At 47.4% G+C, this 25,317-nt stretch overlaps 1 protein-coding gene across 1 annotated transcript in view; it reads left to right on the top strand.

Moving 5' to 3' along the window:
* tat (tyrosine aminotransferase) overlaps positions 1-22,226 on the top strand; it is a 96,466-nt gene extending 74,240 nt beyond the window's left edge. Inside the window, exon 12 of the mRNA XM_067998244.1 lies at positions 15,683-22,226. Coding sequence (XP_067854345.1) covers positions 15,683-15,832 — 150 coding nt within the window. The 3' untranslated portion in view covers positions 15,833-22,226. The remainder of the gene's footprint in view (positions 1-15,682) is intronic.
* Positions 22,227-25,317: the final 3,091 nt, after the last annotated feature.

The following is a 25,317-nucleotide window of genomic DNA, read 5'->3' as shown; positions in this document are numbered from 1 at the left end:
CCCTTCACAATCTTATATGTTTCAATAAGATCGCCTCTCATTCTTCTGAACTCCAATGAATAGACTCCCAATCTACTCAACCTCTCCTCATATGTCCACCCCCTCATCCCTGGGATTAACCGAGTGAACCTTCTTTGTACTGCCTCGAGAGCAAGTATGTCTTTTCTTAAGTGTGGACACCAAAACTGGATGCAGTATTCCAGGTGCGGTCTCACCAATACCTTATATAACTGCAGCAATACCTCCCTGTTTTTATATTCTATCCCCCTAGCAATAAAAGCCAACATTCCGTTGGCTTTCTTGATCACCTGCTGCACCTGCAAACTAACTTTTTGATTTTCTTGCACTGGGACCCCCAGATCCCTTTGTACTGCAGTGCTTTCCAGTTTCTCGCCATTAAGATAATAACTTGCTCTCTGATTTTTCCTGACAAAGTGCATAACCTCACATTTTCCAATATTATATTGCATCTGCCAAATCTCCGCCCACTCACCCAGCCTGTCTATATCCCCTTGCGGGTTTTTTATGTCCTCCTCACTCTCTACTTTCCCTCCCATCTTTGTATCATCTGCAAATTTTGATATGTTGCACTCGGTCCCCTCCTCCAAATCGTTAATATAGATTGTAAAGAGTTGGGGACCCAGCACCAACCCCTGTGGAACACCACTGGTTACTGGTTGCCAGTCCGAGAATGAACCATTTATCCCAACTCTCTGCCTCCTGTTCGATAACCAATCCTCCACCCATGCCAGAATATTACCCCCAATCCAGTGATTCTTTATCTTGAGCAATAATCTTTTATGTGGCACCTTGTCGAATGCCTTCTGGAAGTCTAAATACACTATGCCCACTGGTTCCCCTTTATCCACCCTGTACGTTATATCCTCAAAGAACTCAAGCAAATTTGTCAGACATGATTTCCCCTTCATAAAGCCATGCTGACTTTGTCCTATTAAATTATGCTTATCTAAATGTTCCGTTCCTGTCTCCTTAATAATAGACTCCAAAATTTTACCCACCACAGATGTTAGGCTAACTGGCCTATAATTTCCAGCCTTCTGCCTACTACCCTTTTTAAATAACGATGTTACATTAGCAGTTTTCCAATCTGCCGGGACCTCTCCTGAGTCCAGGGAATTTTGGAAAACTATCACCAAAGCATCCACAATCCCTACTGCCACTTCCCTCAAGACCCTAGGATGGAAGCCATCAGGTCCAGGGGATTTATCCGCTTTGAGTCCCATTATTTTACTGAGTACCATCTCCTGAGTGATTTTAATCGTATTTAGCTCCTCCCCCCCTAGAGCCCCCTGTTTGTCCAGTGTTGGGATATTCTTAGTGTCCTCTACCGTAAAGACTGAAACAAAATATTTGTTCAGCATTTTTGCCATCTCCATGTTTCCCACCATTAATTTCCCGGTCTCATCCTCTAAGGGACCTACGTTTGCCTTAGCCACCCTTTTTCTTTTTATATAACTATAGAAACTCTTGCTATCTGTTTTTATATTTTTTGCTAATTTCTTTTCATAATCTAACTTCCCTTTCTTAATCAATCGTTTCGTTACTTTTTGCTGTCTTTTGAAGACTTCCCAATCTTCTATCCTCCCACTAAGTTTGGCTACCTTATATGTCCTTGTTTTTAGTCGGATACTATCCTTGATTTCTTTACTTAGCCACGGATGGCTGTCATTTCTTTTACACCCTTTTTTCCTCAGTGGAATATATTTATTTTGAAAGTTGTAGAATAACTCCTTAAATGAACACCACTGCTCATGTACCGTCTTACCCTTTAATCTATTTTCCCAGTCCACTTTAATCAATTCCGCTCTCATACCATCATAGTCTCCTTTATTCAAGCTCAGTACGCTTGTTTGAGAATCAACCTTCTCACCCTCTAATTGGATATGGAATTCAACCATGTTATGGTCACTCATTCCAAGGGGATCCTTAACTGGGACATTATTAATTAATCCTGACTCATTACACAGGACCAGGTCCAAGGTTGCCTGCCCCCTTGTAGGATCAGTTACATACTGCTCAAGAAATCCATCCCTGATGCACTCAATGAACTCGTCCTCAAGGCTGCTCTGCCCAATTTGATTTGTCCAGTTAATATGATAGTTAAAATCCTCCATAATTATAGCTGCTCCCTTATTACATGCCCCGACTATTTCCTGATTAATACTTCTTCCAGCAGAGTTGCAACAATTAGGAGGCCTATATACTACGCCCACGAGTGTTTTTTTCCCCTTATTATTCCTTATCTCTACCCAAACTGTTTCATTATCTTGATGCTCTGTCCCAATATTATTTATCTGTATTACAGTGATTCCTTCCTTTATTAACATAGCCACCCCACCTCCCCTTCCTTCCTGCCTGTCCTTCCTTATTGTTAAATACCCTGGCATATTTAATTCCCAGTCGTTGTCACCCTGCAGCCATGTTTCTGTAATGGCCACAAGATCATACCCATACGTCGTTATTTGTGCCGTTAACTCGTCCATTTTGTTACGAATGCTACGTGCATTCAGATAAAGAACTTTCAAATCTGTTTTGTGACACTTAGTTCCTGCTTTTTCCTTTTTTAACACTTTACCTTTTTCTCCATACCTTCTGTCCCTTCCTGACATGCTTTCCTCTGTCTCCCTGCTCAGGTTCCCTTTCAACTCACTGAAATTAGCCCTCCACCAATTGAATATCTTCATATTTGATTGTTCCTTGACTTTTTCCATAACTACTCTTAAACCTGATATTGTGATCCCTGTTTCCCAAATGCTCTCCCACTGAAATATTTACATAGATTTACATAGAATGTACAGCACAAAAACAGGCCATTCGGCCCAACAGGTCTATGCTGGTGTTTATGCTCCACACAAGCCTCCTCACTCCCCCTTTTTCAACTCACCCATCAACATATCCTTCAATTCCTTTCTTCCTCATGTGTTTATCTAGCTTCCCCTTAAATGCATCTATGCTATTCACCTTAGCTACTCCATATGGGAGCGATTCCACATTCTCACCACTCTCTGGATAAAGAAGTTTCTCCTGAATCCCCTATTGGATGTATTAGTGGCTATCTTATATTTATGGCCCCGAGATCTGGTCTCCCCAGAAACATGCACCACTTCCCCACTTCATTCCCCAGAACTAGATCCAGCTGTGCTTCCTTCCTCGTTGGGCTGGAAACACACTGATCAAGAAAGTTCTCTTGTACACACTTCAGGAATTCCTCCCCCTCTTTGGCCTTTACACTGTTCCTATCCCAATCTATATTGGGATATTTGAAGTCCCCCATTATCACTACTGTATCGTTTTTACATCTTTTGAAATTTGTCTGCAAATATGCTCCTCCATCACCTTCGCACTATTTTTAATATACACTCTACATAATGGCTCCGATATTGTTCCTCAATTTAAACCAAATAAATTCTGTCTTTAAAACCTCAAGTACATCATCCCGATCTAGTGCTGGAACAGCATTTTCAACAAATCTGCCACCACCTCCCCCCTTTTTTTCCTTCCCTCTTCCTCGTAAATACATTAGAGCCAGGAATGTTAGGTTCAGAGTGTTAGTGAAGGGTGCAGGGTATATCAGAGTATTACAGAGAGGGGTGGGGGGTATATCAGAGTGTTACAGTGAGGGGTGTGGGGTATATCAGAGTATTACAGAGAGGGGTGTGGGGTATATCAGTGTATTAGAGAGAGGGGTGTGGGGTATATCAGAGTGTTACAGTGAGGGGTGTGGGGTACATCAGAGTGTAACAGTGAGGGGTGTGGGGTATATCAGAGTGTTACAGTGAGGGGTGTGGGGTATATCAGAGTGTTACAGTGAGGGGTGTGGGGCGTATCAGAGTATTACAGAGAGGGGTGTGGGGCGTATCAGAGTGGACAGTGAGTGGTGTGGGGTTTATCAGAGTGGACAGTGAGTGGTGTGGGGTTTATCAGAGTGGACAGTGAGTGGTGTGGGGTTTATCAGAGTGGACAGTGAGTGGTGTGGGGTTTATCAGAGTGGACAGTGAGTGGTGTGGGGCGTATCAGAGTCTGGCCTATATATGACTCCAGACCCACAGCAATGTGGTTGATTCTTAATTGCCCTCTGAAATGGCCACTCAGTTGTAAAATCTCGCTACGAAAAGTCATAATAAGAATAAAACCAGACGGACCACCCGGCATCGGACCACTAGGCACCGGACACGACAACGGCAAAACACCAAGCCCAGTCGACCCTGCAAGGTCCTCCTTACTAACATCTGGGGACTTGTGCCAAAATTGGGAGAGCTGTCCCACAGACCAGTCAAGCAACAGCCTGACATAGCCATACTCACAGAATCATACCTTTCAGCCAACGTCCCAGACTCTTCCATCACCATCCCTGGGTATGTCCTGTCCCACCGGCAGGACAGACCCACCAGAGGTGGCGGTACAGTGATATACAGTCAGGAGGGAGTGGCCCTGGGAGTCCTCAACATTGACTCTGGACCCCATGAAATCTCATGGCATCAGGTCAAACATGGGCAAGGAAACCTCCTGCTGATTACCACCTACCGTCCTCCCTCAGCTGACGAATCAGTCCTCCTCCATGTTGAACACCACTTGGAGGAAGCACTGAGGGTAGCAAGGGCACAAAATGTACTCTGGGTGGGGGACTTCAATGTCCATCACCAAGAGTGGCTCAGTAGCACCACTACTGACTGAGCTGGCCGAGTCCTGAAGGACATAGTTGCTAGACTGGGCCTGCGGCAGGTGGTGAGCGAACCAACACGAGGGAAAAACTTACTTGACCTCGTCCTCACCAATCTACCTGTCGCAAATGCATCTGTCCATGACAGTATTGGTAGGAGTGACCACCGCACAGTCCTCGTGGAGATGAAATCCCGTCTTCGCACTGAGGACACCATCCAACGTGTTGTGTGGCACTACCACCGTGCTAAATGGGATAGATTCAGAACAGATCTAGCAGCTCAAAACTGGGCATCCATGAGGCGCTGTGGGCCATCAGCAGCAGCAGAATTGTATTCCAGCACAATCTGTAACCTCATGGCCCGGCATATTCCTCACTCTACCATTACCAACAAGCTAGGGGATCAACCCTGGTTCAATGAGGAGTGTAGAAGAGCATGCCAGGAGCAGCACCAGGCGTACCTAAAAATGAGGTGCCAACCTGGTGAAGCTACAACTCAGGACGACATGCATGCTAAACAGCGGAAGCAACATGCTATAGACAGAGCTAAGCGATTCCACAACCAACGGATCAGATCAAAGCTCTGCAGTCCTGCCACATCCAGTCGTGAATGGTGGTGGACAATTGAACAACTAACGGGAGGAGGAGGCTCTGCAAACATCCCCATTCTCAATGATGGCGGAGTCCAGCACGTGAGTGCAAAAGACAAGGCTGAAGCGTTTGCAACCATCTTCAGCCAGAAGTGCCGAGTGGATAATCCATCTCAGCCTCCTCCCGATATCCCCACCATCACGGAAGCCAGTCTTCGGCCAATTCGATTCACTCCACGTGATATCAAGAAACGGCTGAGTGCACTGGATACAGCAAAGGCTATGGGCCCCGACAACATCCCCACTGTAGTGCTGAAGACTTGTGCTCCAGAACTAGCCGCGCCTCTAGCCAAGCTGTTCCAGTACATCTGCAACACTGTCATCCACACGACAATGTAGAAAATTGCCCAGGTATGTCCTGTCCACAAAAAGCAGGACAAATCCAATCCAGCCAATTACCGCCCCATCAGTCTACTCTCAATCATCAGCAAAGTGATGGAAGGTGTCGTCGACAGTGCTATCAAGCGGCACTTACTCACCAATAACATGCTCACCGATGCTCAGTTTGGGTTCCGCCAGGACCACTCGGCTCCAGACCTCATTACAGCCTTGGTCCAAACATGGACAAAAGAGCTGAATTCCAGAGGTGAGGTGAGAGTGACTGCCCTTGACATCAAGGCAGCATTTGACCGAGTGTGGCACCAAGGAGCCCTAGTAAAACTGAAGTCAATGGGAATCAGGGGGAAAACTCTCCAGTGGCTGGAGTCATACCTGGCACAAAGGAAGATGGTAGTGGTTGTTGGAGGCCAAGCATCTCAGCCCCAGGGCATTGCTGCAGGAGTTCCTCAGGGCAGTGTCCTAGGCCCAACCATCTTCAGCTGCTTCATCAATGACCTTCCCTCCATCATAAGGTCAGAAATGGGGATGTTCGCTGATGACTGCACAGTGTTCAGTTCCATTCGCAACCCCTCAGATAATGAAGCAGTCCGAGCCCGCATGCAGCAAGACCTGGACAACATCCAGGCTTGGGCTCATAAGTGGCAAGTAACATTCGCGCCAGATAAGTGCCAGGCAATGACCATCTCCAACAAGAGAGAGTCTAACCACCTCCCCTTGACATTCAACGGCATTACCATCGCCGAATCCCCCACCATCAACATCCTGGGGGTCACCATTGACCAGAAACTTAACTGGACCAGCCATATAAATACTGTGGCTACGAGAGCAGGTCAGAGGCTGGGTATTCTGCGGCGAGTGACTCACCTCCTGACTCCCCAAAGCCTTTCCACCATCTACAAGGCACAAGTCAGGAGTGTGATGGAATACTCACCACTTGCCTGGATGAGTGCAGCTCCAACAACACTCAAGCAGCTCGACACCATCCAGGACAAAGCAGCCCACTTGATTGGCACCCCATCCACCACCCTAAACATTCACTCCCTTCACCACCGGCGCACTGTGGCTGCAGTGTGTACCATCCACAGGATGCACAGCAGCAACTCGCCAAGGCTTCTTCGACAGCACCTCCCAAACCCGCGACCTCTACCACCAAGAAGGACAAGAGCAACAGGTACATGGGAACAACACCACCTGCACGTTCCCCTCCAAGTCACACACCATCCCGACTTGGAAATATATCGCCGTTCCTTCATCGTCGCTGGGTCAAAATCCTGGAACTCCCTTCCTAACAGCACTGTGGGAGAACCTTCACCACACGGACTGCAGCGGTTCAAGAAGGCAGCTCACCGCCACCTTCTCAAGGGCAATTAGGGATGGGCAATAAATGCCGGCCTTGCCAGCGACGCCCACATCCCGTGAACGAATAAGAAAAAAAAAAGTACAGTGAGTGGTGTGGGGTTTATCGGAGTGGACAGTGAGTGGTGTGGGGCGTATCAGAGTGTTACAGTGAGGGGTGTGGGGTTTATCAGAGTGGACAGTGAGTGGTGGGGGGTTTATCGGAGTAGACAGTGAGTGGTGTGGGGCGTATCAGAGTGGACAGTGAGTGGTGTGGGGCGTATCAGAGTGTTACATTGAGGGGTGTGGGGTTTATCAGAGTGGACAGTGAGTGGTGTGGGGTATATCAGAGTGGACAGTGAGTGGTGTGGGGTATATCAGAGTGGACAGTGAGTGGTGTGGGGTATATCAGAGTGGACAGTGAGTGGTGTGGGGTGTATCAGAGTGGACAGTGAGTGGTGTGGGGTTTATCAGAGTGGACAGTGAGTGGTGTAGGGTTTATCAGAGTGTTACAGTGAGTGGTGTAGGGTTTATCAGAGTCTTACAGTGAGTGGTGTGGGGTTTATCGGAGTGGACAGTGAGTGGTGTGGGGTTTATCAGAGTGGACAGTGAGTGGTGTGGGGTTTATCACAGTGGACAGTGAGTGGTGTGGGGTTTATCAGAGTGGACAGTGAGTGGTGTGGGGCGTATCAGAGTGGACAGTGAGTGGTGTGGGGCGTATCAGAGTGGACAGTGAGTGGTGTGGGGTTTATCAGAGTGGACAGTGAGTGGTGTGGGGTGTATCAGAGTGGACAGTGAGTGGTGTGGGGTTTATCAGAGTGGACAGTGAGTGGTGTGGGGTATATCAGAGTGGACAGTGAGTGGTGTGGGGTATATCAGAGTGGACAGTGAGTGGTGTGGGGTATATCAGAGTGGACAGTGAGTGGTGTGGGGTGTATCAGAGTGGACAGTGAGTGGTGTGGGGTTTATCAGAGTGGACAGTGAGTGGTGTAGGGTTTATCAGAGTGTTACAGTGAGTGGTGTAGGGTTTATCAGAGTGTTACAGTGAGTGGTGTGGGGTTTATCACAGTGGACAGTGAGTGGTGTGGGGTTTATCAGAGTGGACAGTGAGTGGTGTGGGGTTTATCAGAGTGGACAGTGAGTGGTGTAGGGTTTATCAGAGTGTTACAGTGAGTGGTGTGGGGTGTATCAGAGTGGACAGTGAGTGGTGTGGGGTTTATCACAGTGGACAGTGAGTGGTGTGGGGTTTATCGGAGTGGACAGTGAGTGGTGTGGGGTTTATCAGAGTGGACAGTGAGTGGTGTAGGGTTTATCAGAGTGTTACAGTGAGTGGTGTGGGGTGTATCAGAGTGGACAGTGAGTGGTGTGGGGTTTATCACAGTGGACAGTGAGTGGTGTGGGGTGTATCAGAGTGGACAGTGAGTGGTGTGGGGTGTATCAGAGTGGACAGTGAGTGGTGTGGGGTTTATCAGAGTGGACAGTGAGTGGTGTGGGGTTTATCACAGTGGACAGTGAGTGGTGTGGGGTTTATCAGAGTGGACAGTGAGTGGTGTGGGGTTTATCGGAGTGGACAGTGAGTGGTGTGGGGTGTATCAGAGTGGACAGTGAGTGGGGTGGGGTGTATCAGAGTGGACAGTCAGTGGTGTGGGGTGCATCAGAGTGGACAGTGAGTGGTGTGGGGTATATCACAGTGGACAGTGAGTGGTGTGGGGTTTATCAGAGTGGACAGTGAGTGGTGTGGGGTGTATCAGAGTGGACAGTGAGTGGTGTGGGGTTTATCAGAGTGGACAGTGAGTGGTGTGGGGTTTATCACAGTGGACAGTGAGTGGTGTGGGGTTTATCAGAGTGGACAGTGAGTGGTGTGGGGTTTATCGGAGTGGACAGTGAGTGGTGTGGGGTGTATCAGAGTGGACAGTGAGTGGGGTGGGGTGTATCAGAGTGGACAGTCAGTGGTGTGGGGTGCATCAGAGTGGACAGTGAGTGGTGTGGGGTATATCAGAGTGGACAGTGAGTGGTGTGGGGTATATCAGAGTGGACAGTGAGTGGGGTGGGGTGTATCAGAGTGGACAGTGAGTGGTGTGGGGTATATCAGAGTGGACAGTGAGTGGTGTGCGGTATATCAGAGTGGACAGTGAGTGGTGTGGGGTTTATCAGAGTGGACAGTGAGTGGTGTGGGGTATATCAGAGTGGACAGTGAGTGGGGTGGGGTATATCAGAGTGGACAGTGAGTGGTGTGGGGTATATCAGAGTGGACAGTGAGTGGTGTGGGGTGTATCAGAGTGGACAGTGAGTGGTGTGGGGTTTATCAGAGTGGACAGTGAGTGGTGTAGGGTTTATCAGAGTGTTACAGTGAGTGGTGTAGGGTTTATCAGAGTGTTACAGTGAGTGGTGTGGGGTTTATCACAGTGGACAGTGAGTGGTGTGGGGTTTATCAGAGTGGACAGTGAGTGGTGTGGGGTTTATCAGAGTGGACAGTGAGTGGTGTAGGGTTTATCAGAGTGTTACAGTGAGTGGTGTGGGGTGTATCAGAGTGGACAGTGAGTGGTGTGGGGTTTATCACAGTGGACAGTGAGTGGTGTGGGGTTTATCGGAGTGGACAGTGAGTGGTGTGGGGTTTATCAGAGTGGACAGTGAGTGGTGTAGGGTTTATCAGAGTGTTACAGTGAGTGGTGTGGGGTGTATCAGAGTGGACAGTGAGTGGTGTGGGGTTTATCACAGTGGACAGTGAGTGGTGTGGGGTTTATCAGAGTGGACAGTGAGTGGTGTGGGGTGTATCAGAGTGGACAGTGAGTGGTGTGGGGTTTATCAGAGTGGACAGTGAGTGGTGTGGGGTTTATCACAGTGGACAGTGAGTGGTGTGGGGTTTATCAGAGTGGACAGTGAGTGGTGTGGGGTTTATCGGAGTGGACAGTGAGTGGTGTGGGGTGTATCAGAGTGGACAGTGAGTGGGGTGGGGTGTATCAGAGTGGACAGTCAGTGGTGTGGGGTGCATCAGAGTGGACAGTGAGTGGTGTGGGGTATATCAGAGTGGACAGTGAGTGGTGTGGGGTATATCAGAGTGGACAGTGAGTGGGGTGGGGTGTATCAGAGTGGACAGTGAGTGGTGTGGGGTATATCAGAGTGGACAGTGAGTGGTGTGCGGTATATCAGAGTGGACAGTGAGTGGTGTGGGGTTTATCAGAGTGGACAGTGAGTGGTGTGGGGTATATCAGAGTGGACAGTGAGTGGGGTGGGGTATATCAGAGTGGACAGTGAGTGGTGTGGGGTATATCAGAGTGGACAGTGAGTGGTGTGGGGTATATCAGAGTGGACAGTGAGTGGGGTGGGGTGTATCAGAGTGGACAGTGAGTGGTGTGGGGTATATCAGAGTGGACAGTGAGTGGTGTGCGGTATATCAGAGTGGACAGTGAGTGGTGTGGGGTTTATCAGAGTGGACAGTGAGGGGTGTGGGGTTTATCGGAGTGGACAGTGAGTGGTGTGGGGTTTATCGGAGTGGACAGTGAGTGGTGTGGGGTTTATCAGAGTGGACAGTGAGTGGTGTGGGGTGTATCGGAGTGGACAGTGAGTGGTGTGGGGTATATCAGAGTGGACAGTGAGTGGTGTGGGGTTTATCAGAGTGGACAGTGAGTGGGGTGGGGTATATCAGAGTGTTACAGTGAGTGGTGTGAGGTTTATCAGAGTGGACAGTGAGTGGTGTGGGGTTTATCAGAGTGGACAGTGAGTGGTGTGGGGTTTATCAGAGTGGACAGTGAGTGGTGTGGGGTTTATCGGAGTGGACAGTGAGTGGTGTGGGGTTTATCGGAGTGGACAGTGAGTGGTGTGGGGTTTATCAGAGTGGACAGTGAGTGGTGTGGGGTATATCAGATTGGACAGTGAGTGGTGTGGGGTGTGTCAGAGTGGACAGTGAGTGGTGTGGGGTTTATCAGAGTGGACAGTGAGTGGTGTGGGATTATAGGAGTGGACAGTGAGTGGTGTGGGGTTTATCAGAGTGGACAGTGAGTGGTGTGGGGTGTATCAGAGTGGACAGTGAGTGGTGTGGGGTTTATCAGAGTGGACAGTGAGTGGTGTGGGATTATTGGAGTGGACAGTGAGTGGTGTGGGTATATCAGAGTGGACAGTGAGTGGTGTGGGGTTTATCAGAGTGGACAGTGAGTGGTGTGGGGTTTATCAGAGTGGACAGTGAGTGGTGTGGGGTTTATCAGAGTGGACAGTGAGTGGTGTGGGGTGTATCAGAGTGGACAGTGAGTGGTGTGGGGTTTATCAGAGTGGACAGTGAGTGGTGTGGGGTTTATCAGAGTGGACAGTGAGTGGTGTGGGGTTTATCAGAGTGGACAGTGAGTGGTGTGGGGTATATCAGAGTGGACAGTGAGTGGTGTGGGGTGCATCAGAGTGGACAGTGAGTGGTGTGGGTATATCAGAGTGGACAGTGAGTGGTGTGGGGTTTATCAGAGTGGACAGTGAGTGGTGTGGGGTTTATCAGAGTGGACAGTGAGTGGTGTGGGGTGTATCAGAGTGGACAGTGAGTGGGGTGGGGTGTATCAGAGTGGACAGTCAGTGGTGTGGGGTGCATCAGAGTGGACAGTGAGTGGTGTGGGGTATATCAGAGTGGACAGTGAGTGGTGTGGGGTATATCAGAGTGGACAGTGAGTGGGGTGGGGTGTATCAGAGTGGACAGTGAGTGGTGTGGGGTATATCAGAGTGGACAGTGAGTGGTGTGCGGTATATCAGAGTGGACAGTGAGTGGTGTGGGGTTTATCAGAGTGGACAGTGAGTGGTGTGGGGTATATCAGAGTGGACAGTGAGTGGGGTGGGGTATATCAGAGTGGACAGTGAGTGGTGTGGGGTATATCAGAGTGGACAGTGAGTGGTGTGGGGTGTATCAGAGTGGACAGTGAGTGGTGTGGGGTTTATCAGAGTGGACAGTGAGTGGTGTAGGGTTTATCAGAGTGTTACAGTGAGTGGTGTAGGGTTTATCAGAGTGTTACAGTGAGTGGTGTGGGGTTTATCACAGTGGACAGTGAGTGGTGTGGGGTTTATCAGAGTGGACAGTGAGTGGTGTGGGGTTTATCAGAGTGGACAGTGAGTGGTGTAGGGTTTATCAGAGTGTTACAGTGAGTGGTGTGGGGTGTATCAGAGTGGACAGTGAGTGGTGTGGGGTTTATCACAGTGGACAGTGAGTGGTGTGGGGTTTATCGGAGTGGACAGTGAGTGGTGTGGGGTTTATCAGAGTGGACAGTGAGTGGTGTAGGGTTTATCAGAGTGTTACAGTGAGTGGTGTGGGGTGTATCAGAGTGGACAGTGAGTGGTGTGGGGTTTATCACAGTGGACAGTGAGTGGTGTGGGGTTTATCAGAGTGGACAGTGAGTGGTGTGGGGTGTATCAGAGTGGACAGTGAGTGGTGTGGGGTTTATCAGAGTGGACAGTGAGTGGTGTGGGGTTTATCACAGTGGACAGTGAGTGGTGTGGGGTTTATCAGAGTGGACAGTGAGTGGTGTGGGGTTTATCGGAGTGGACAGTGAGTGGTGTGGGGTGTATCAGAGTGGACAGTGAGTGGGGTGGGGTGTATCAGAGTGGACAGTCAGTGGTGTGGGGTGCATCAGAGTGGACAGTGAGTGGTGTGGGGTATATCAGAGTGGACAGTGAGTGGTGTGGGGTATATCAGAGTGGACAGTGAGTGGGGTGGGGTGTATCAGAGTGGACAGTGAGTGGTGTGGGGTATATCAGAGTGGACAGTGAGTGGTGTGCGGTATATCAGAGTGGACAGTGAGTGGTGTGGGGTTTATCAGAGTGGACAGTGAGTGGTGTGGGGTATATCAGAGTGGACAGTGAGTGGGGTGGGGTATATCAGAGTGGACAGTGAGTGGTGTGGGGTATATCAGAGTGGACAGTGAGTGGTGTGGGGTATATCAGAGTGGACAGTGAGTGGGGTGGGGTGTATCAGAGTGGACAGTGAGTGGTGTGGGGTATATCAGAGTGGACAGTGAGTGGTGTGCGGTATATCAGAGTGGACAGTGAGTGGTGTGGGGTTTATCAGAGTGGACAGTGAGGGGTGTGGGGTTTATCGGAGTGGACAGTGAGTGGTGTGGGGTTTATCGGAGTGGACAGTGAGTGGTGTGGGGTTTATCAGAGTGGACAGTGAGTGGTGTGGGGTGTATCGGAGTGGACAGTGAGTGGTGTGGGGTATATCAGAGTGGACAGTGAGTGGTGTGGGGTTTATCAGAGTGGACAGTGAGTGGGGTGGGGTATATCAGAGTGTTACAGTGAGTGGTGTGAGGTTTATCAGAGTGGACAGTGAGTGGTGTGGGGTTTATCAGAGTGGACAGTGAGTGGTGTGGGGTTTATCAGAGTGGACAGTGAGTGGTGTGGGGTTTATCGGAGTGGACAGTGAGTGGTGTGGGGTTTATCGGAGTGGACAGTGAGTGGTGTGGGGTTTATCAGAGTGGACAGTGAGTGGTGTGGGGTATATCAGATTGGACAGTGAGTGGTGTGGGGTGTGTCAGAGTGGACAGTGAGTGGTGTGGGGTTTATCAGAGTGGACAGTGAGTGGTGTGGGATTATAGGAGTGGACAGTGAGTGGTGTGGGGTTTATCAGAGTGGACAGTGAGTGGTGTGGGGTGTATCAGAGTGGACAGTGAGTGGTGTGGGGTTTATCAGAGTGGACAGTGAGTGGTGTGGGATTATTGGAGTGGACAGTGAGTGGTGTGGGTATATCAGAGTGGACAGTGAGTGGTGTGGGGTTTATCAGAGTGGACAGTGAGTGGTGTGGGGTTTATCAGAGTGGACAGTGAGTGGTGTGGGGTTTATCAGAGTGGACAGTGAGTGGTGTGGGGTGTATCAGAGTGGACAGTGAGTGGTGTGGGGTTTATCAGAGTGGACAGTGAGTGGTGTGGGGTTTATCACAGTGGACAGTGAGTGGTGTGGGGTTTATCAGAGTGGACAGTGAGTGGTGTGGGGTTTATCAGAGTGGACAGTGAGTGGTGTGGGGTTTATCAGAGTGGACAGTGAGTGGTGTGGGGTTTATCAGAGTGGACAGTGAGTGGTGTGGGGTATATCAGAGTGGACAGTGAGTGGTGTGGGGTTTATCAGAGTGGACAGTGAGTGGTGTGGGGTGTATCAGAGTGGACAGTGAGTGGTGTGGGGTATATCAGAGTGGACAGTGAGTTGTGTGGGGTTTATCAGAGTGGACAGTGAGTGGTGTGGGATTTATCGGAGTGGACAGTGAGTGGTGTGGGGTTTATCGGAGTGGACAGTGAGTGGTGTGGGGTATATCGGAGTGGACAGTGAGTGGTGTGGGGTTTATCGGAGTGGACAGTGAGTGGTGTGGGGTGTATCGGAGTGGACAGTGAGTGGTGTGGGGTTTATCACAGTGGACAGTGAGTGGTGTGGGGTTTATCAGAGTGGACAGTGAGTGGTGTGGGGTATATCAGAGTGGACAGTGAGTGGTGTGGGGTGCATCAGAGTGGACAGTGAGTGGTGTGGGGTATATCAGAGTGGACAGTGAGTGGTGTGGGGTTTATCAGAGTGGACAGTGAGGGGTGTGGGGTTTATCAGAGTGGACAGTGAGTGGTGTGGGGTTTATCGGAGTGGACAGTGAGTGGTGTGGGGTATATCGGAGTGGACAGTGAGTGGTGTAGGGTTTATCAGAGTGGACAGTGAGTGGTGTGGGGTATATCAGAGTGGACAGTGAGTGGTGTGGGGTTTATCAGAGTGGACAGTGAGTGGTGTGGGGTATATCAGTGTGGACAGTGAGTGGTGTGGGGTGTATCAGAGTGGACAGTGAGTGGTGTGGGGTTTATCAGAGTGGACAGTGAGTGGTGTGGGGTTTATCAGAGTGGACAGTGAGTGGTGTGGGGTTTATCGGAGTGGACAGTGAGTGGTGTGGGGTTTATCGGAGTGGACAGTGAGTGGTGTGGGGTTTATCGGAGTGGACAGTGAGTGGTGTGGGGTTTATCGGAGTGGACAGTGAGGGGTGTGGGGTTTATCGGAGTGGACAGTGAGTGGTGTGAGGTTTATCAGAGTGGACAGTGAGTGGTGTGGGGTTTATCAGAGTGGACAGTGAGTGGTGTGGGGTTTATCGGAGTGGACAGTGAGTGGTGTGGGGTTTATCAGAGTGGACAGTGAGTGGTGTGGGGTTTATCACAGTGGACAGTGAGTGGTGTGGGGTTTATCAGAGTGGACAGTCGGCTGCTCGATATCACTCATAAATGCCCGTTGCACTTTCCACAAGAGCTGTTCTTCACCTCTGAACTTCGATTCTTGTATCATTGAACCGAGGGTCGCATCACCACCGAGCCTGAGGTGTGACAAGGGCTTTTCTCACCAGGGGAGACTGGATGGTTTCCTGGAGTGGGAACAGAGAGAGGTTTTTCCCCCTGGTCCAGAGAGCCTCTGTTGCACAGCAGGATCCCAGGGCAGGGACGGAGGCTGGAAGCTGCTGTTTGTTTGCAATGAGCAGTTGAGTGTGAGGAGCGGCCAGTGATATTTGGGAGACAGAGGGTGGAGTTTCCTCGGGGATTCCCCAATCTCCGCATCAACTTCTGTGGAAGAAAGTGAGAAACCGTCGGGAATTGCGCTCATTCACTCCGTTTCTCCCGAGTTTTGCTCCACCGCCCGGGACCCGGACCCCGCCACAATGTTTCGCTGCAATGTTTAAATTCCTCATCTTCTGTCTCCTCAGTGCTTCGAGTATCCAAACTTTTTCCGGGTGGTGTTGACTGTTCCCGAACCCTTGATGCTGGAGGCGTGTAACCGGATCCGGGAGTTCTGTGAGGAACATTTCCAGCCGCAGGAAAACGGTGTCGCTCCTGATCTGGAATGTGACAAGTGACATTTGTCCGAGGCTTTGCTGGGCTGCGATTGAGTCTTCCCAGAAACACGAACTGTGCTTCGGTCTGAACCAGTCATCTAAAGTCTAATGCAATTTAAAAATGACTGTACCAAGTTTAATTTATTATTTATGCGGAGTAATTCACATGAAACTTAATCTGGATCATGCTGGGTGACCCTGGGTGTGAACTCGTGAATCCCCGACTCACTAAAGACTCGTTTTAGCCTCTCTGACAGTGTCTAGAGAATGTTTTCATCCTGCGGGACCTGGATCTGGATTGATTGCTAACAGAACTAATATCAGTCACACAATGACTTTGCTTCCCCTCCTGGCTGTCTGCTGATATTGTTAACGGTTCCCTCTCCTCAGGTCCTGTCCACATCCCCTCCTAAAAACCCACCCTTGACCCCTCTCTGTCCTTGCAAATTACCGCCCCATCTCCAACCTCCCTTTCCTCTCCAAAGTCCTTGAACATGTTGTCGATTCCCAAATCCGTGCCCATCCTTCCCACAACTCCATGTTTGAATCCCTCCAATCAGGTTTCCGCCCCTGCCACAGTACTGAATCGGCCATTATCAAAGTCACGAATAACATCCTATGTGACTGTGACCGTGGTAAACTCTCCCTCCTCATCCTTCTCCACCTGTCTGCAGCCTTTGACACGGTTGACCACACCATCCTCCTCCAACGCCTCTCCTCCGCTGTCCAGCTGGGTGGGACTGGGCTCGCCGGGTTCCATTCTTATTTATCCAGTCGTAGCCAGAGAATCTCCTGCAATGGCTTCTCTTCCCACTCCCGCACCGTTACTTCTGGTGTCCCCAAGGATTTATCCTTGACCCCCTCTTATTTATCATCTACAGGCTGCCCCTCGGTGACATCATCCAAAAACGTGACATCACATTCCACATGTACGCTGACGACACGCAGCTCTACCTCACCACCACATCTCTCGACCCCTTCACTGTCTCTCATTTGTCACACTGTTTGTCCGACATCCAGTACTGGATGAGCAGAAATTTCCTCTAACTAAATATTGAGAAGACCGAAGCCACTGTCTTCAGTCTCCACCACAAACTCCGTTCCCTCATCACCGACTCCATCCCTCCCCTGGCCACTGTCTGGGGCTGAACCAGACCGTTCGTAACCTTGGCCTCCTATTTGACCCTGAGATGAGCTTCCGACCTCATATCCGCTCCATCACCAAAACCGCCTGCTTCCGCCTCAGTAATATTACCCGTCTCCGCCCCAGCCTCAGCTCATCTGCTGCTGAAACCCTCATCCGTGCCTTTGTTATCTCCAGACTGGACTATTCCAATCCTCTCCTGGCCGGCCTTTCATCTTCCACCCTCCATAAACTTGAGCTCATCCAAAACCCTGCTGCCCGTATCCTAACTCGCACCAAGTCCCGTTCTCCCATCACCCCCTGTGCTCACTGACCTACATTGGCTCCCGGTCCGGGAACGCCTCGATTTAAAATTCTCATCCTTGTTTTCAAATCCCTCCATGGCCTCACCCCTCCCTACCTCTGTAACCTCCTCCAGCCCTGCAACTCTCCAAAATCTCTGCACTCCTCCAATTCTGGACTCTTGCGTGTCCCCGATTTTAATCGCTCCACCATTGGCAGCCGTGCCTTCAGCTGCCTAGGCGCTAAGCTCTGGAATTCCCTCCCTAAACCTCTCCGGCTCCCTACCTCTCTCGCCTCCTTCAAGACGCTCCTTAAAACTTACCTCACCTGTCCTAATATCTCCTTATGTGGCTCGATGTCAAATTTTGTTTGATAATCGCTCCTGTAAAGTGCTTTGGGACGTTTTACTACGTTAAAGGTGCTATATAAATGCAAGTTGCTGTTGTTATAGTGATTAACCATCTCCCCAAGAATATTCAGTTAATATCCCCTCCAAACTACAGCCCAGTCCCTAAAGAAGCACAGAATCAGTGTGAAACGGTAGGAATAGTGGACAGTGTAGTCAGGGTTGGCAGAATCAGCGTGAAACTTGGAATAGTGAGCAGTGCAGACAGGGTTAGCAGAATCAGTGCGAAACAGTTGGAATAGTGAGCAGTGTCATCGGGGTTGGTAGAATCAGTGAAATGGTTGGAATAGTGAGCAGAAGTTGGCAGAATCAGTGTGAAACTATTGGAATAGTGAGCAGTGTAGACGGGGTTAGCAGAATCAGTGTGAAACTTTTGGAATAGTGAACAGAAAAGGTGGGGTTAGCAGAATTAGTGTGAAACTTGGAATAGGGAGCAGTGTCAACGAGGTTAGCAGAATCAGTGTGAAACTGTTGGATTAGTGAGTAGTGTCGACGAGGCCAGCAGAATCAGTGTGAAACTGTTGGATTAGTGAGTAGTGTAGACGGGGCCAGCAGAATCAGTGTGAAACTGTTGGATTAGTGAGTAGTGTAGACGGGGCCAGCAGAATCAGTGTGAAACTGTTGGATTAGTGAGTAGTGTAGACGGGGCCAGCAGAATCAGGACTCTCTTGTCAGGTATCACTAACTCCTCTGAGCAAGTTACAGGTTTGCGATACTTGCTGTTGTGGACCTGATCCTCGTGGATATTGGTGTCAGACTTCTGACTAATTGAATAAAATCTGTTCATGATTTTTCCCATGACAACATGGGGCAGCAATGGGTGTGAGAGTATTCCCGCCGGGAAATGCAACAAGAACTTGAGACCACGAGGGTAAAGTAGAAGGGGAGAGATTTAAGGCCAAAGTCTGAGCAAAGCTTTAAACTCCAGACTGTGATAAATCTAATACTTTCCTACAGTGAAACCTCACAGCAAGAATAAGTGCATGAGTACGCACCCACATAGAATCATAGAATCATAGAAAGGTTGCAGCACGGAAGGAGGCCATTTGGCCCATCGAGTCTGTGCCGGCTCTATTGCAAGAGCAATCCAGCTAGTCCCATTCCCCCGCCTTATCCCCGTAGCCCTGCAAATTTTTCCCTTTCAAGTACTTATCCAGTTCCCTTTTGAAGGCCATGATTGAATCTGCCTCCATCACCCCCTCGGGCAGTGCATTCCAGATTCTAACCACTCGCTGTGTAAAAAAGTTTTTCCTCATGTCGCCTTTGGTTCTTTTGCCAATCACCTTAAATCTATGTCCTCTGGTTCTTGACCCTTCCGCCAATGGGAACAGTTTCTCTCTATCTACTCTGTCTAGACCCTTCATGATTTTGAATACCTCGATCAAATCTCCTCACAACTGTCTCTGTTCCAAGGAGAACAACCCCGGCTTCTCCAGTCTATCCACATAACTAAAGCCCCTCATCCCTGGAATCATTCTAGTAAATCTCTTCTGCACCCTCTCTAAGGCCTTCACATCCTTCCTAAAGTGTGGTGCCCAGAACTGGACACAATACTCCAGTTGTGGCCAAACCAGTGTTTTATAAAGGTTCATCATGACTTCCATACTTTTGTACTCTATGCCTCTATTTATAAAGCCCAGGATCCCGTATGCTTTTTTAACCACTTTCTCAACCTGCCCTGCCACCTTCAACAATTTGTGCACATATACCTCCAGATCTCTTTTCCTGTACCCCTTTTAGAGTTGTGCCCTCTAGTCTATATTGCTTCTCCTCGAAATGTATCACTTCACATTTTTCTGTGTTAAATTTCATCTGCCACGTGTCCGCCCATGCCACCAGCCTGTCTATATCCTCTTGAAGTCTATCACTATCCTCCTCACTGTTTACTACCCTTCCAAGTTTTGTGTCATCTGCAAATTTTGAAATTGTGCCCTGTACACCCAAGTCCAAGTCATTAATATACATCAAGAAAAGCAGTGGTCCCAGCACCGACCCCTGGGGAACACCACTGCACACCCCTCCAGTCCAAAAAACAACCGTTCACTCTGTTTCCGGTCCCTTATCCATGTAGCTACTGCCCCCTTTATTCCATGGGCAGCAATCTTGATGATAAGCCTACCATGCGGCACTTTATCAAACGCCTTTTGAAAGTCCATATACACCACATCAACCGCATTACCCTCATCGACCCTCTCTGTTACATCATCAAAAAACTCAACCAGGTTAGTTCAACATGATTTGACTTTAACAAATCCGTGCTGACTTTCCCTAATCAATCCACACTCATCCAAGAGACTGTGTCAGCTATGGTGGGCTTTTACACACTTATGGCCCGTACACACTATCTATTAGGTTCAACGATTCCTGCACTGACACTTGTTCCCATTTCACTGGATATCTGTGAGCTTGTACACAATGCGGGTCATTTGGACTTTGGCGACAGTGTGAAACGGCCGACATCTATTCAGCGCCTATTTAACATCACTTCCCATTTTCATTTCCGTTGAGGTCACTGGAAATGAAAACCAGTCATGGGAGGTTGGTCCCCACAACTGACCCTCATTGCATCCAAAAAATAGACACAACCAGCTCCAACTTCTACCCCTCTGAGTGTATCGTTTCAAACTTAAATCCCAGATGCAAGGTGTATTGAGTTGGTTTTGCAAGTCGTGCAGCAGTTGGTCGAAAAACTCATCATAGAATCTTACAGTACAGAAAGAGACCATTTAGCCCATTAAGCACGTGCTGTCTGTCATAGGAACTGGAGGAGGCCATTCATCCCCTCGAGCTTGTACTGTCATTTAATTTAACTCTATCTTCCAGTCTTGGTTCCATAACCCTTAATACCCTTACCTAACAAGAGAGTTCCAGATTTCCACTCCCCTTTGTGAGAAGAAGTGCTTCCTGAAATCACCCCTTTAATGAGGAGGTCAGCGTCCTGCACATATTGTCTTCCTGAAATCACCCCTTTAATGAAGAGGTCAGCGTCTCGCACATATTGTCTTCCTGAAATCACCCCTTTAATGAAGAGGTCAGCGTCTCGCACATATTGTCTTCCTGAAATCACCCCTTTAATGAAGAGGTCAGCGTCTCGCACATATTGTCTTCCTGAAATCACCCCTTTAATGAAGAGGTCAGCGTCTCGCACATATTGTCTTCCTGAAATCACCCCTTTAATGAAGAGGTCAGCGTCTCGCACATATTGTCTTCCTGAAATCACCCCTTTAATGAGGAGGTCAGCGTCTCGCACATATTGTCTTCCTGAAATCACCCCTTTAATGAAGAGGTCAGCGTCCTGCACATATCGTCTTCTACTTTTATCCATCGATCATTTGCAACCCAGAGATTTTTTTTAACCCCCCTCCCCCTCCAAATCCACGTTAGTGAAGGAAAGAAGGCCAAGCCAGAAGCTTACTAAAAACCCGATGGATAATCAAATCGTGAAATGCAAAATAGTTGTGGTGGGAGATAGCCAATGTGGAAAAACCGCTTTGTTGCACGTTTTTGCTAAGGATTATTTCCCAGAGAACTATGTGCCCACGGTCTTCGAAAATTACACAGCCAGCTTTGAAATTGAAAGGCCTAGCTCCAATTTTAAGGTTCTGCCCCCTTGTTCTGGACTCCCCCCACCAGAGGAAATAGTTTCTCTCTATTTATCCTATCAAATCATTTAATCAACTTAAACACCTCAATTAGATCACCCCTTAATCTTCTAAACTCGAGGGAATACAAGCCCAGTCTATGTAACCTGGCCTCATAATTTAACCCTTTTAGCCCTGGTATCATTCTGGTGAATCTGCACTGCACCCCTCCAAGGTCAATATATCCTTCCTGAGGTGCGGTGCCCAGAACTGATCGCTGTATCTCCAGATGGGGTCTAACCAGAGCTCTGTACAACTGGAACATAACTTCCACCCCTTTGTATTCCAGCCCCCTTGAGATAAAGGCCAACATTCCATTGGACTTTTAAATTATTTTTTGTACCTTTCCACTAACTTTTCGTGATTTCTGTACTTGGACCCCTAAATCTCTCTGCTCCTCCGCAGTTTTGAGCTCCTCACCATTTATAAAATACTCTGATCTGTCTTTCTTAGCTCCAAAGTAGATGACCTCACACTTTCCCTCACTGAACTCCATCTTCCACAGTTTTGCCCACTCACTTAATCTCTCAATGTCCCTTTCCAACTTTCTGCTCCAATCGACACTGTTTACTGTGCCACCTAACTTAGCGTCATCTGTAAACTTGGCTTAGATGAAGGAACAGGGAGGCATATATTCATGTCTGAAAGGGTTAATCCACAGTCCTATTCCCTCTAAATGTTTCCTTTATATAGACCCCGTTAGAATGCTCAACTCGTCTTTCAGTTGGTAGTTTTGAGTAACACAGCTTTGGGGTCATGTCCAGACTGGATGCAGATTTAATTTTGACTGTTGCCTTTGTTTCTGTGCTGCCTGGTTTGTTTCAACTTTTTCATGTATTTGATCCTACTCACCAGGCTAGTCTCCTTTTTTATGACTTATTTAAGAACATTATTGTAAAGATTTGTGTTCCTAATAAATATCTTGCAGTATTTACCATGTGACATTGGTTTACTTCATTAGTCATTAGTCAAATTCAAAGACAGTCTCTGGGTCGGGGCACGTATATGTGAGGTGGGTATTGGTGTGTCTGGGTAGGGTATGTAATTGTATGTAATGTGTGTGAGTGTGTAATATGTTTGTGCCTGTGTGTAAGATGCGAGTGTGTAATATGTGTGTGTCTGTGTAATATGCAAGTGTGCAATATGTGTGTGTGTAATAGGCGAGTGTGAGTGTGTAATGTGTGTCTGTGTGTAATATGAGTGTGTAGTATGTGCATAATATGTTTGTCTGTGTGTAATATATGAGTATGTGTAATATGTGTGTAATATGAATGTCTGTGTGTAATATGTGAGTGTGTATGTGTGTGCCTGTACATAATATGCGAGTGTATTTGTGTGTAACTTGTGTGTAATATCCGTGTGTAATATGCAAATGTGTAATATGTGTGCCTGTGTAATATGCGAGTATGTAATGTGTGTAATATGAGTATATGTAATATATGAGGGTGTAATGTCTATATATAATGTGTGTGTAATATGCGAGTGTGTAACGTGTATAATATGTGTGTCTCTGTGTAATGTGCGAGTGTATGTGTGTGTAATATGTGTCTGTGTAATATGCGAGTGTGTAATATGTGTGTCTGTGTGTAATATGCAAGTGTATGTAATATGTATGTGTGTAATATGCAAGTATGTAATGTGTAATATGTGTCTGTGTGTAATATGCAAGGGTGTAATATGTGTGTCTGTGTAATATGTGTTTCTGTGCGTAATATGCAAGAGTATAATGTGTGTAATATGTGTGTGTAATATGCGAGTGTGTGATATGTGTGTGTAATGTGTGTGAGTCTGTAATATGAGGGTGTGTAATATGTGCATGTCTAATATGCATATGACTGTGTGCAATATGTGTGTCTTTATAATATGCGAGTGTGTAACACATGTCTGTGTACAATATGAGCATGTAATTTGTGTCTGTGTATAATATGCGAGTGTGTAATATGTGTGTGTATAATATGCGAGTGTGTAATATGTGTCTGTGTATAATATGCGAGTATGTAATATGTGTCTGTGTATAATATGCGAGCATGTAATTTGTGTCTGTGTATAATATGCGAGTGTGTAATATGTGCAGACGAAAACATAAAATTACAAAGAGATATTGATAGATTAGGTGAATGGGCAAAACTGTGGCAGATGGAATTCAATGTAGACAAATGTGAGGTCATCCACTTTGGATCAAAAAAGGATAGAACAGGGTACTTTCTAAATGGTAAAAAATTAAAAACAGTGGATGTCCAAAGGGACTTAGGGGTTCAGGTACACAGATCATTGAAGTGTCATGAACGGGTGCAGAAAATAATCAATAAGGCTAATGGAATGCTGGCCTTTATATCTAGAGGACTAGAGTACAAGGGGGCAGAAGTTATGCTGCAGCTATACAAAACCCTGGTTAGACCGCACCTGGAGTACTGTGAGCAGTTCTGGGCACCGCACCTTCGGAAGGACATATTGGCCTTGGAGGGAGTGCAGCGTAGGTTTACTAGAATGATACCCGGACTTCAAGGGTTAAGTTACGAGGAGAGATTACACAAATTGGGGTTGTATTCTCTCGAGTTTCGAAGGTTAAGGGGTGATCTGATCGAAGTTTATAAGATATTAATGGGAACGGATAGGGTGGATAGAGAGAAACTATTTCCGCTGGTTGGGGATTCTAGGAGTAGGGGGCACAGTCTAAAAATTAGAGCCAGACCTTTCAGGAGCGAGATTAGAAAACATTTCTACACACAAAGGGTTGTAGAAGTTTGGAACTCTCTTCCGCAAACAGCAATTGATACTAGCTCAATTGCTAAATTTAAATCTGAGATAGATAGCTTTTTGGTAACCAAAGGTATGAAGGGATATGGGCCAAAGGCAGGTATATGGAGTTAGATCACAGATCAGCCATGATCTTATCAAATGGCGGAGCAGGCACGAGGGGCTGAATGGCCGACTCCTGTTCCTATGTTCCTATGTGTCTGTGTATAATATGCGACTATGTAATTTGTGTCTGTGTACAATATGCGAGTATGTAATATGTCTGCATAATATGCAAGTGTGTAATGTGTCTGTGTATAATATGCAAGTGTGTAATGTGTCTGTGTATAATATGCGAGTGTGTAATTTGTGTCTGTGTATAATATGCGAGTGTGCAATATGTGTCTGTGTATAATATGCGAGTGTGTAATTTGTGTCTGTGTATAATATGTGAGTGTGTAATTTGTGTCTGTGTATAATGTGCGAGTATGTAATATGGGTGTCTGTATAATATGCGAGTGTGTGATATTTGTCTGTGTATAATATGTGAGTATGTAATTTGTGTCTGTGTATAATATGCGAGTGTGTAATATGTGTGTCTGGATAATATGCTGGTGTATTATATGTGTCTGTGTATAATATGCGAGTGTGCAATATGTGTCTGTGTATAATATGCGAGTGTGTAATTTGTGTCTGTGTATAATATGCAAGTGTGTTATATGTGTCTGTGTATAATATGCGAGTATGTAATTTGTGTCTGTGTATAATATGTGAGTATGTAATATGTGTCTGTATAATATGCGAGTGTGTAATATGTATCTATGTATAATCTGCCAGTATGTAATATATGTCTGTGTATAATATGCGAGTGTGTGATATGTGTCCGTGTATAATATGCGAGTATGTAATTTGTGTTTGTGTATAATACGCGATTGTGTAACATGTGTCTGTGTATAATATGCGAGTATTTAAATTGTGTCTGTGTCTAATATGTGAGTGTGCAATATGTGTGTCTGTATAATATGCGAGTGTGTAATTTGTGTCTGTGTATAATATGCGAGTGTGTAATTTGTGTCTGTGTATAATATGCGAGTGTGTAATTTGTGTCTGTGTATAATATGCGAGTGTGTAATTTGTGTCTGTGTATAATATGCGAGTGTGTAATTTGTGTCTGTGTATAATATGCGAGTGTGTAATTTGTGTCTGTGTATAATATGCGAGTATGTAATTTGTGTCTGTGTATAATATGCAAGTATGAAATTTGTGTCTGTGTATAATATGCGAGTATGTAATATGT

Source organism: Heptranchias perlo, chromosome 16 (genome assembly GCF_035084215.1).
Source record: "Heptranchias perlo isolate sHepPer1 chromosome 16, sHepPer1.hap1, whole genome shotgun sequence".
Lineage (NCBI taxonomy): Eukaryota > Metazoa > Chordata > Chondrichthyes > Hexanchiformes > Hexanchidae > Heptranchias > Heptranchias perlo.
Note: the sequence above shows the minus strand (reverse complement) of the source record. Positions and strands in the feature narration are given on the sequence as shown.